Source organism: Ursus maritimus, unplaced genomic scaffold (assembly GCF_017311325.1).
Source record: "Ursus maritimus isolate PB19 unplaced genomic scaffold, ASM1731132v1 scaffold_11, whole genome shotgun sequence".
In the NCBI taxonomy this organism is placed as follows: domain Eukaryota; kingdom Metazoa; phylum Chordata; class Mammalia; order Carnivora; family Ursidae; genus Ursus; species Ursus maritimus.
The window spans coordinates 1775137-1788952 of NW_024423453.1; the positions used below are offsets into that span (position 1 = coordinate 1775137).

The 13816-nt window shown below is 37.0% G+C and overlaps 1 protein-coding gene across 2 annotated transcripts in view; it reads right to left on the reverse strand.

Annotated features, from left to right (window-relative positions):
- The window catches only part of PPA2 (inorganic pyrophosphatase 2), an 80410-nt gene that overhangs the window by 45986 nt on the left and 20608 nt on the right, over nucleotides 1-13816 (reverse strand). For both annotated transcript variants that reach the window (XM_040626206.1, XM_040626205.1), the window contains 3 exons: nucleotides 13737-13790; nucleotides 12010-12129; nucleotides 3729-3815 (listed from right to left, as the gene is read on the reverse strand). In XM_040626206.1, coding sequence (XP_040482140.1) covers nucleotides 3729-3815; nucleotides 12010-12129; nucleotides 13737-13790 — 261 coding nt within the window. The remainder of the gene's footprint in view (nucleotides 1-3728; nucleotides 3816-12009; nucleotides 12130-13736; nucleotides 13791-13816) is intronic.

Genomic DNA, 13816 nt, shown 5'->3' on the forward strand with positions numbered 1-13816 from the left:
ATTTCTGATTGTCAAAAATGGGGAGGTAATACTAGCCTCTAGTGGGAAGAGCCCAGGGATATTGAACAGGACAGTCCCCTATAACAGAATTATCCATACAAAATGTCAACAGTTCCAACTGAGGACCCTGCAGAAGACTGGTGGCAGGGGTGTCTTATCAGAATTCTTAGGAATCATGTATAGTTTTAAAAAGCACATTGTAAATTGTTTTATTTTTATTCACAAAAATTAATAATTTACTTTGAAATTTCATACAACGGAATAGCAGATTTGAGATGTTTACGGTTACAAGGGCAACCAGGAAGCATGTCTGGGGATTATCAAGTTTCATCAGAATGATACATGCTCTGTGATCTCACAAGCAACAGAAGGCGATTAGACAAACCACTGTCTTGCTATAATACCTTTAAAGACTGGAAAGGAAACTCTCAGGCAAACCAGAAACTTAGAATAAGATACTGAAGAACAAATGGTAGAATTCCTATGAACTTCTACAATTCAATTTATTCTAAATCACTTCAACAAATGTACGCAGAACACATAGTGTTAGACACCAAGTGAATAATACCTAATCCCTCAAGGAATTTCAACAACCTTAAAGATTTCTATATATGTGGTTCTAACTCTATTATCCAACTTCCAGGACTCTGCTCCCTCCCCTTCGTTCATTTACAACACAGTGCTCAAAGATGCTTTCTACTATTATGTATGCTTTCTACTATTATGTTCCTTACAGGTGACGTAAGGACTCTCCGCACAGCCAGACACAAAGAAAGGAGCGCTACACCAACAACTACCAACCTGTTCTTGAAGGTGATTAACACTCACTTCCTATTACTAATTGTTACCTCAGGTCTCATCAAAGGAATAAACTGCACTGGCTACAAGACGAAACCTATTTTCCCAGTTTCATTATAAAACTATCAATCTACCTTCCAAGGAAATTGTATGTCCAGCAGAGTCTGTCACTGAAAAATGAGTTGGGATTCTGAAACAATGTAGGTGTGCCTCAAAGGTTTTAGGCAGAATCAGACTAGGGTTATTACCAACTCTTCTAGCTGGTATGGAAAGATTTCAAAAGACAGGACTTTTAGTCATAAATATTATGAAGCTGAAATCTTTCTCCACCATTCCTAAAGGTGACATCAGGCAACTTATTTCACACAGTATTTTAGAACTTGGTTTCTCAACAGTGAAATGGAGATTATATCACTTATTCCTTGAAGTAAAGAGCAAAGGCTATGACACATACATGAACTAGAACACAAGAGGTCTTCCATACATACAATATTTTTTTCTCTCTGGGCTCTACATGTGTTTATCAGCTTGTACTTGTCAACTGCTAACTTCTCCGGGGTCTGGTACGAGCAGACTGTAACAGTGGTCCTACAACAAAAGTTCTACATTGATTCTGAATTTTAATGAGGTAAAACTTCGGCGGGATCCAATCAATACAAGAAAACCATGGAACGTAAAACTGCTTAAAGCCTGTTATCCCGTGTTTCTACTGTAGTGTAATGAACTATGACAAACCTAAAGGCTTAAAATAGTGTAAATTTATTATCTCACAGTTTCCATGGGTTAGAAGTCCAAGCACAACATGGCTAGATTCTCTGCTTACTACCTGACAAGGCCAAAATCAAGGTGTTGCACAGGCTGGGATCTGATCTGAAGGGTCTAAAAATAAATCCACTTAAATTCAGTTCCTTGTAGTTGTAGAACTGAGGTCCCCATTAACTTGCTGGATGTCAATTAGGGACTGCGATCCGCAACTAGAAGCCAAATGCATTCCTTTTCATATGCCCCCTTCTCCATCTTCAAACCAGCAATGGCATATCAGTACTTCTCACACTTGGAACCTCTGAGTTCCTCTTCTGCCAATAGCAAGAGAAAGCTCCTTACTTTTAAGGGCTCATTTAATTACACCAGATCTGCACAGAAAATCCAGGATAATTCTACTTTAAAGTAAGCTAATATACTAAAAAATAATAACCAAGGCAGTGACATATTACCATATTCACAGATTCCAGGGATTAGGGCAGACACCTTCGAGAGGCCGTTCTAGAAACTCTGCCTCCCATATCCAGTTCTCCCAAAAGAAATTAAAAAAGAAAAGCTATATGCAGGAAAACCTTTAACTATATTAACTGTATAACAGAAAATAAACTGGAAAAAATGTCCAACAAAATAAAAATGTTTATATATTTACCCCAAGAAGAAGGAAACATAGAAAGATAAAAACTATACGATTTATTGGGATAGGACAATTGTGAGGGAAGGTTTATGCTTGATTTTATTTCTATAATATAATTACGATTTTCTTGAACAATAAATATTACTGAAAGAAAAAAAAAGTCCTAAATGTTGAAGGAATTTGGGTCAAAGACAAAAACAAAACTGGGAAAAAATTTTAAAAAACCTGTTCCCAGGGAAGAAAAATCAAGGTAGATCCAATTAGAGAAGAGCTGGACAAAGGTACAAGCCTCAAGCCAAACAATACTGAAGAATTAGAGAGAAGGAGCTTGAAAAGAAACCAAGAAGGCAGCAGAATTAGAGCACAACCAAGACAGTTATGATACAATCAAAGTCAAGTGAAGAGACTGTTCCAACAGTAGAAAATGCCACGGTGAGTTCAAGTTAGACAAAGCCAGGAAACAAGCATGTGAGATCTGGCTAAGAGAAAGTTAGCAGGGACATCTGTGAGAGTAGTTTCACGGAAACACTGGGGGCATGGAAACAATTTTGAAATAGGTTGAAGATTAAGTGGAAAAGTGGGAGATGCAGATGAGTGTTGAAAACTCTTTTTATGAGTCTTCATGTGAAGGGAAAGAAGGCACAGGGGAGGAGGCCAATAAAGAAAGAAGCTGTGAATAGAGAAGAGGGAAGGGATGACACAATACAGTCACTCATGAGGCAGGAAGAGACAGGACCCACAGCACATGTGGAAACCCAGGTCTTACATAAGACAGTTCTCACACTAAGACAAGAAAGGGAAGAAATAACGTTTGCAAACCCAGGTAGTTTGGTAGTCCAAAAAGAAAAGATGAGGCAACTCTTATCTGCGGGTTCCTATGGGTTCTACAAAATTTAAAGACAAAATGTTCTGCTGTTAAGTGAGAACAAAGTGTAAGGAGTTGAATGTCTGCAGGGAACAACAAATATTAGCAATAAATGCAACAGAAAATAGAAAAGTGGATCAAAAACACAAAGAATTCTGTAAGTAGCAGCACCCTATGAAATCACAGGTTTTGTTCTTCCCCAGTAGGTCTTGGCAACCTGGAAGCAGACACAAAGACAAGAGTACAAGTTGGCTTTACTCAGTATTGAATTTCTTGTCTGGATAATGGGCAAGGAAGCTGAAGACAGGACTCAGCAAACTTTTTCTGTAAGAAGTCAGACAGTGGTTACTTTAGACTTTGTGGATGGTACGGTCTCTGCTGCCACTCCTCAACTTCAGCACAAAAGCAGCCACAGACAATACACAAGTGAACAGGCATAACTGTGTTACTGATACAAACGGGTGGTGCACTATATTTCGCTTGCTGTGGGCTGCAGTTTACCAACCCCTAGCATAAGAGAAGGAAAGAGAGATACAAAAAGGCACTCGAATCAGAGGGAGCAATAGGCCAGACTCCGGGGGAGCTGAAGAACTGGAGCCTTTTGAAGAGAACTGGAATTTCATGGCATGAACAGACTTGAACACATATTAGAATGTCTAGAAAACAAACCTTTGAGCCTATTTCACAAACATCAATAGGATCATTATCTCCACAGCAGTCTGTACTCTTATCTTTTCGATGGGGATCTTCCCAAGTCTAAAAAAAAAAAAAAGGGAGGGGGAGGCAGAAATGTAGGTTAATACCCGCTATAATGTATCTTAATCTTTCCACATGATCATGAAGTTTTATAGATAGTCATAATCCAAAAGGAAAATTCTCAGAAATTATACAGGCTCCACGCCAACATGCCAGTACAACCCTAAACATCATAATAATTGAGACAGATTTATAGTATTTCCTCCCTCTGGTCTCTCATTTTTCTGTATAATCATATCTGAAAGTGGGCAGTATTTCCAAACATACTCTTCTTCCGAGTTGAGTCAGCATGTAAATTCATGCTCTCATTTCAAGCTTTCAGTTCAGAGGTTTCCACTGTCTGCACCTCTTCCAGCCGCTGCCTGAACTGTCCCTTCAGTCATTCGTTGCTTCCTTCGACACGGTAACAGCGTCGGGCCTGGCTCTCTGCATTTGAAAATAAACTTCCTATTCTTTAAATGACTTCTACTAGAAGAAACCTAGTCTTCCCTTCATAAACTAAAGAACAAGACAGAATTGACACCAAATAAAAGAAAAATCTTTTTTTGTCTCATTTCATTCCATTTAAAAAAATCCTCTACTTTGGGGCGCCTGAGTGGCACAGCGGTTAAGCGTCTGCCTTCGGCTCAGGGCGTGATCCCGGCGTTATGGGATCGAGCCCCACATCAGGCTCTTCTGCTATGAGCCTGCTTCTTCCTCTCCCACTCCCCCTGCTTGTGTTCCCTCTCTCACTGGCTGTCTCTCTCTGTCAAATGAATAAATAAAATCTTAAAAAAAAAAAAAATCCTCTACTTTGCCATCAAATCTCAAGACCTTGATAAAAGCATGAAAAGATGTCAACTCTTAAGTTTACTGAAAAGATTATATCCTGCTGGTTACAAATTATACACATGAGCATTTCTATAAATGAAGAGCATAACAGAAATTTGTTATCAAATTTAAATATCCCTTAGGCACCATCCTTCCCAAAAAGCCTCATAATTACCTGATTCTAAATGGAACTGTAAAAGTTCCTTAAAATTATTTTCCTCAGATATACAAGATGCGCAGAGACCGCATCACTTCAAGACAGTTATCTAGAGACAATTTCAGATTATCCAAGCTTGGTTCCTCTAATTTTATATTGACAATTTTAAAACTATACTCTTACTTACAGCTAAACCCTAGATAAACTCCATTATTTTCCTTCTGGTCCAAATTATAATATATTTAGAAATAAACTGAACCTCACCTTGCAAAAAAATCAGCAAATCAACATTTCACTACCTCAAATACTAATATTAATAATAAAATATAATAAGAATAAACATAATTGTTAACCTTACATACTGATTATAGGGGACACTTTCTAAGCGATACACACATACACACACATACGCATACCCCATGAAGAAGGTACCATTGTTGATCCCATTTTACAGACAAATAAACTGAAGCACACAGAATTTAAATCTGCCCAATGCTCACATTTTCTAAATGGCAGCAATGGAATGAGAACGCAAGGTATTAATCGTTATGCTATGATGCTCAAGGTTTGGTAATGACAGCAACTGAATGGCAATTACTTCCAGATATAACCTTATTCTACTTCATGGTTCTCTTCTTTTAAATACCTTCTTTACTCACAGAATCTCCTAAGTAGGCATCCATTCACACAGCAAATATTTATTGAGTACCTACTCTGGGCTGGAAGTTAGGAACAGAGATGAACAGAACATAGTCAATACCCTGAAGAATGTCAAGTTAATAAACGGTGCAGCATTTGTAACAAATGCTACAAAATTAATCTTGATGTGCTGAAGAAACCAAGATGGGATTGAGAAAGACTGAAATCAGAAAACCTAGAAGCAAAACCAGAAAATATCTGAGAGGTTCTTCCTTCCTGATATAAGAACCCTCTCTTGAACTTCCTGTAACTTTACTCCCACCCTCAGAAGGGGACAAATGTGATAAAGTCATTCTGACCTAAAGGAAGATGCCTAGACTCCAGTTCTACTACTGTCACAAACTACCCTGGCCAAAACATCCAGATCTCAGTTTCTTCACCTATTAAAAAAAACGGCCTACATAAGACAATTGCTAGATATGTCCCAGCCCTGAGTTCTAGGACTGTTGGTCATTCATCATCCCCATGAATAGTACCGTGAATAGGAAGCTTACAAATTCATGAGATAACTTAGTCCATTTTGATCAGCATTAATTTTAAGAAATTCCTTCCTTGAACTGAGACAAAAACAGTCTTCATATAAGCTATACTTCATTTGGTTTTGGTGGGTGTTTCCCATTTATTAATTGGTCTGTATTCCTCTCAGAGCTCCACTTTCAATATTATCTATCCATTTATTCCTCCTGTCAAGGAAGTAAGTACGTAAGTGCAAAATTCTTAAGCTATACAATCTTGATACTTTTAAGGCAAGTTCTTCATAATTTCCCTTCTAGCAAAAACACCAGACTGGTTCTAGTTCCAGTCCTGCCTCTAATACTTTTATGCACAGGCCTCCACTGTGATTACAAAAGAGATTCACACTAAATGACTTCTAACTTAACTTGAAAATATAGTATAATTGTAAGCAAGCACCAGGAGAGGAAATCCGGACAAATTTAAAACTTAGATTACGCCCCCTTGTGGAGCTTTAGCTGTATAGCTAGGCAAAGAAACAACTAAAAAAGCTCAATATCCACAAGAGGAAATTCCGAATCCTAATATTTGCTTCACAAAAGTAAGAAAAAGATTACCATCCAAAATTTAGAAATAACTTCTACAACTAAATAAGAAAAAGGGCAACCCAATACAAAATGGGCCAAAGACAGGAACAGGTAATTCAAAGAGGAAACATGAATAACTTACATGCAAAGATACCTAGTGTGATCAGAAAAATAAAAATTAAAACTATAATGAGACCCTATGTCAAAAACCTAAAAACCTCATAATGTCAAATACAGCTAACCCTTGAACAACTCAGGGGTAAGGGATGCTGAACCCCTGTACAGTTGAAAATCTAAGTATAACTTTTGACTCCCCCAAAAACTTAAGTACTAACAGCCTGCTGTTGACAGGAAGCCTTATCAATTACGTAAACAGCACATATTTTGTACGTTACATGCGTTATATACTGTATTCTTAAAGCCACAGAAAAGAAAATGTTATCAAGAAAATCTTAAGGAAGAGAAAATACATTTACAGTACTGTATCATAAAAATTTATATATAAGAAGATTCAAACCCATGCAGTTCAAACTCATGTTCAAGGGTCAACTGTACTGGTAAGGATGTAAGGCACCTGGAACACTATATACTGCTGGTAGGAGTGTATATTGTTACAATTTCTTTTGTAAGCAATTTGGAAATACCTAGCAGAGTAAAAAAAGTGTGTAGCTCACAATTAAGCAATCTGACTCATAGGTATATGCCTACCAGTACATACCTATACATGCTACGTGTATAGAAAAATTTTAGCATGGACCCAAGGAAAAGCATTAAAAAAAAGGGAAATTATCAACAGAAATATAAATAATGTTAATCTCATACAAAGAATAGATAAAGCTATGAAAATAAATAAATCAAAATACACAGATCACTGATCTAGCCTGTAACAAATCTTTCTCATCCTGGGCAGGTGTTTGAGATCATTACCTTATAATCTACAAATATTAATCAATATATTTGTAATCACCATGCTCTGGTCCTTAGGTCAAAAAATCATTGAACTGTACAGAGCTGTACATACAGGTGCTTCTCGAGAACTACCTCCTGATTAATCAGAATTCCTATAACCCAGTCAAAGGAAGTAGGATCCACCTAGCCACTACCTGTACTTTAACATTCAATTTGGAGCAAAAGCCACTGCCAGTTGTCTCACTATTAGCAGCTAGTATCAGTGGCAACAGTGTCATCATTGAGAAAATATTACTGAGAACTCACTTCGGGGCTAAACACTTTGCTTTGATTATCTCATTCAATATTGAAAATAACCTTGTGGGTAAGTGGTATGATAATATAGATGTACAAACAGGCCTAGAGAAATTTAGTCACTGGTCCCAGGTTATAAAGCTAATAAGTGGTACTAAATGCTACTTGGGGTCAATGAACCAAATTTATAATGAAGTTCAAAATAAAAATACATCAGTATTACATTAAGACTGAAGAAATCTTGGGGGCGGCAGAGGGTTGGCAAAATGGGTGAAGGGGAGTGGGAAGGACAGGCTTCCAGTTATGCAATGAGTAAGCCACAGGGATAAAAGTACAGCACAGGAAATACAGTCAATGGTACTGTAATAGTGCTGTATGGTGACAGACGGTAGCTACACTTGGGGTGAGTGTAGCATAAACTACAGAGTTGTCCAATCACTATGTCGTACAGCGGCAAGTAATGTAACATTGTGTGTCAATATACTTCAATTAAAAAAAAAATGCTGCACTACTAAAAAAATTGAAGATTACAGAAATCTTAAATTTCGTGATCCTAGTCCTTTAACATTATCCAGTCCATTAACATTAATGGGTCTTCTAAATATTCACTCAGAAGATGTAACACTGAGTAATCTGTTATATATGGAAATACAACTGCAGGAAAGCAAACAAAGAAAAATTTTGCTCAGGCCAAACCCAAATTTTGGGGAAGGTATTACTGCTAGTGAGGGAGAAGTTATTAAGGTTCAACGGTCTAGACAGCTAAAGGTCTGAAATAATGACAGCACACTGACGAATCACGAGCCGAGGAAGAGAGACTGCTACTTAAGCAATACTCTGCTGCTTAATGTTCTTCCAAACACGGCTGACTTGGTAACTGCTCTGAACAAATTTCCTTCTGTTACAGGGAAAATCATAAGAAAACAGCAAAATCTAAACCCACACACACGTATGAAACAAATGTAATACACACAATGCATTCATTATTCATTCCCCAGGCATTTATTAATCACCTATGCCATGCCAGGTACTAAGCTAGGCAGTTAGCTGGAAGATGTCAATGAACAATAAAGACAGAATCCCTGTCCTCCTGGAGTCTGCATTCTACCTGGAAGAAATTAACAATAAACATAATAAATAACTAAATTATAGAACATGTTAGAAGCTGTTCTATAGAAGGTTCTATAGAAAAGGGAAAAAAGTAAAGTAGGGAAGCAGGAGGCAAGGTTAAAATTCAAAAGGATTTTCCGTCAGACATCATGAAAGTGATTTATGACCAAACATTTAAGGAGGTAAGCCATGTGCATTCCTTGCAAAAACTGTCCCAAGCTGGAGGACACGATAAAGATGAAGACCGGTGGCATGAGTGTGCCTGGAGAACAAGAGGAATCGTGAGAAGGCCAGTGCGGGAGTGAGGGAGCAAAACGAGGATGAGAAGCTGAAGATGAAAAAAAATATATAAATGGGACCAGGAGCTGGCTATCATCTTAACAGATTCATTCTGTCTTGATACTGACAATGAAGTGAAAAGATATTAGGTACAATTATCCTTTCCCTTAAACAACTGGCCTAACTTCAATTTTTCTTAAACAGTAATCAGTTCACTTATTGTTTGGTAAATAACTTCTACGCAATCTAGTGTATTCTTTTGCTAAAGACTAACACACACACTTCTGGATACAGGTTTAAAAACATGGTAAAGATCTCTGGTTAAAAATGGCAGAGAGACTACGGTCGGTCCATTTTCTCCTCCTCCCGTCCATTCTAGCCACACTAGTCTTCTTTCTGTTACTCAAACGCACTAGGCCTACTTCCACCTCGGGACCTTTACACTTCCCGTTTCTTGCTGGACTCCCCGAGACGTGTATGTTACTTGTCCCCTCACTTCCTGGAGGTCTTCACTCAAATAACCCCTTCTCACGGAGGCCTTCTCCTTATCAAAACTGCAACATTCCCAATATATCCTAGTCCCATTCCCTGCTTTATTGTTCTCCAACACACCACCATTTGACACACTATACATTTTATTACTCTTTTTTTTGTTGGTCACTCTGTCCAGAATAAGAGACCTGGAAGGATTTTTGTCATTCTTATCATGACTTTACCTCCAGTACTTACAACATGGCCTGGCAAACATCAGACACTGATATAGTATGTACCAAAGGAACAGCTCTGTGAAGCCTTGGTATAGAAACAAGGGAAATTAGAAACACTAAAGAAGTCACTGTGGTGGAATGGAAGCGAGGAAAGACAAATGCTGTAAAAGGAGGCTGGAGCAGGAAGCAGAGGCCAGATTAGGCAGGGTTAAGGAGCCATGCTAAGAATATTATATTTTGGGGCACCTGGGTGGCTCAGTCAGTTAAGCATCTGCCTTCAGCTCAGGTCATGATCCCAGGGTCCTGGGATCAAGCTACACATTAGTCTCCCTGCTCAGCAGGAGGCTGTTTCTCCCTCTCCCCAACCCCCCGCTTGTACTCTCTCTCTCAAATAAATAAATAAAAATCTTAAAAAAAAAAAAGAATATTGTATTTTATCCTTTTGGCAGTAGGAAACCACTAAAAAGGTTCTCATATGAGCAAAACATTAGTAGATTTAAGTTTTTAAAATGCTATTTGGATGCTAGATGGAGTATTAAACTTCGGTAGGCAATAGTTCAGGATGCATTAAGAGACTGCTAGAGTCTACAGTAAAGCTACCGTAGCTAACAGACTACATAAAAGTAGGTCGGGGCATCCTGAAAATTCAAACACACTCAGAGGAGTACAAAAATTTGTCAGGACTTTAGACAGAAAAACTACAAAAGCTCAGAATTAGTAGATGAATTAGTAGCACTTATTATGTTCCAAGGTAACCAGTGGTTTAGTTGTTCATCACCCCCGTAAACTCCTTTACAGGGAAGACCATATAATAGAAGTACCAGTAGCTATAATAATGGGATCACTATCCTCTTGGCACTCTTCTAAGGTCACTGCGCAGCAATTCATTTAACTGCAACATGACCATACGCACTAGGTACTTTATCACCTCTATTTAAAAGATGAAGAAAGTGAGGCACAGAAGGACAAAGTAACTTACCCAAGGTCACATTACTAGTAAGTGCAATCTGCTCCAAAACCCCCATTCTCAGTCACTTACTGTGCTGCCTTGATCTTATGTGTGTATATCATTTTTCTTTGTATACCCAATACCCATACGCTGCCTGGCACAAAAACCTTTAATGAATGTTTCATGAAATAAACAGATATATGAACTTTAGTTTATATCCTGCCTACTCTACTTTATACGTCTCTATTTTTGTCTTTCTCCAATCCAACTGCTTCTTTGGCCTCCCCCTCATCCATACATCCTCTCCAACAAACAGTATCCCCCAAGCTTAAAAAAATTTTTGTTTACCCTTTTACTGCTAGGTCAAACAGAATGTCTAGTTAGGCACCTGGGGAGTCAGAACACCCGCCTTCATTATTTCAACAGACATTCTCATTCTTAGTACATCATTTTAGAAGTGCTTGTTTTAACCAAGAATGTATCTATGTGGGTGGTCTAAACGCATCAAAGGCAGGCTGACCCCTTAGAAAACAGTTTTCTTTCTTCTTTTCCTGTAAATATTTATTCTACATGGGCAGCTGTTTTTTTGAGTGGGATAAAGCCAGACTCTTTTTTTCTCAGTTATTTCCCCAAAAGCATTTTGGAATCTCATGCAAAATATTAAAATTAATAAATAAAATAAAATACAGAACTTAAATATCCAGATAGATGATCTAATATAGATGGCTTTTATAATCATAAAGACAGATGCTTCTCTATGTCTCTTAAACCTAGACTTTTGATTCTGCATACTCTGAGTTTTACTCACTAAATAATCTGGAAGGAGATACTATTTCCCAGATACCATGAGGAAATGTCTCATGTGAGAAGAAAACAAAAAGGGATAATATAGGATGCTATCATATATGAATGTATATAAAAGCATAACTTGTCACATTCAAAGAAATGACTGAAGACAAAGCAGGTAAAACATTTTTCACTGACTCTTAACAGCCAAGCCCAGAAATGCCAAATGTAAGGGCTCTATACGCCTAACTCCAAGAACATGAGTACAGACATACATATAGTTTGAAAAAAAATTTACTGATACAATAAAACTCCACATTAAAAAATTTTAAATTTACAAATCTCTCAAACTGACATGCCCTCAGAACCAATTTAAATTCAAGTAGTTCACAGGATTTACAAGGCAATTTTTTCAGAAGACAGAGAAGTTTTACCATTATAACAAAAATGTTACCTGTGGGAGGGCACCATAATTCCAGATATAACCCTTGTGAGGAAAGATATTCGCCACATAGCGTAGCTTGCCATCCTTTATGTCTTGTTTAATGGGATTCAATGGCTCCTCTGTGGCAATCTAAGTAGATCATGGAAAAAGGGGAGAGGAGGATGAGAAACGATTAATTCTATATTCAAATTGTATATTTTAAATCTGTCTGCTATTATCAGGCTAAATATTTATATTTCAACTTACTGATCAAAGATACTTTAAAATAAATTAAGCTAACTCTTATTTCTACTTTACAGTTTTGTGTAAGAAAAATGTCTGAAAAGGAAACATCGGATTATATATTTAGGCACTCTATTATATATGCACTTGTTTCTAACACAAATAACAGAATGACTGAAATGGCAAAATGATAAGACTAACCTACTTGTTTTCTGATACTCATTTTGGATGTCCTACCATCAGTCTTATGATAATAAGGTTAACTTCAATATTTTCACCAACTAATTTCATTTCAGTTACCTTTCTATCAAATATACTCAAACTGCCTTGCAAAAAAAAAAATCTATAAAGAATAACTGAAGCCATTTTTGAATGAATAAACACTGCTTAAATTAGGTAGAATCTCACAGATTCCTGATTTTATACCTACCTGAGATAGAAAGTAGACAGAATGCTGAAATATTCTGAAGGAAGACCTAAAAAAGAATCTATTTTTTAACTCTTCCCTATTAAAATATTAACCTAAAACAATGCTACTAGGACCTGGTGAAATTACTGGCAATTCTCTAAATATAAATTCTGGAAAACACACATCTACATAACAATCCTTAATTAAAATACTTGAGGGGTGTCTGCGCGGCTCAGTCAGTTAAGTGCCCAACTCTTGATTTCGGCTCAGTATCCTGAGACTAAGCCCCGCACGGAGTCTGCTTGAGATTCTCTCCTCTCTCTCTCTGCCCCTCATTCCGCTTGCGTGTGCTCCCTTGCACCCATGTACATGTGTGCGCCCACATTCTCCCTCAAATAAATACATAACTGAGATCTTTTTAATAAAATAAAATATTTGAAATAATACTGGCCACCACATCCAAAGCTATAGGACAAGACTTAAGTAACTAAGGAAATTAAGTGCCATAAATTAAATCTTACCTAACTGAAGATGGAACAATAAAATTCTGAAGGGCAAAAGGGAAGTTCTTTTGTCTCAAGGAAAAGATAAAAAAAAGGGAAAGAAAAGGTAACCAGGCGAATAGGAAATGCCCTTAAAATAGCACTTATAAATCAAGAGTTGGCCAGGAAAATGCTTTCATTTCTGGTAGAGTAAAATCAAAAGGACAGTTTAGTCCTTAGAAACTAAACTTGCCATCAGTCCCAAATAAATATGTTTCAATTGTATCTATGAACACAATACATCTCAGAATCTGTTTAGATAAACCTTGAAAATGTTTGTTATTTCAAAGACAGAAAAGTCAAAGAAAATTAAATAAATATGTGTATAAAAAACCAGAGAGACAAAAATGGAAAACACACTCTTTAAAGTGTAAATTCAGTTTTGAATAATATTTTGCTATTTGAAAATTAGATTCAAAGTTCACAAAAATGTTTTCAATTGTTTTTATCATAAAGAAGTTTGTCAACCATCCCAAATTCAAACTATTGTCAAACAACTTGAAACAAAGTTTTTACATCATTAATTATAATTTCCACTTGATACTGAAAGAATATACCCATACCTCCATTTTAGCATTTGTCCACCGAGGTACTTCTACAACCATATGAAACAAATTCTGCAGTTTAAAAAAAAAAAAAAAAA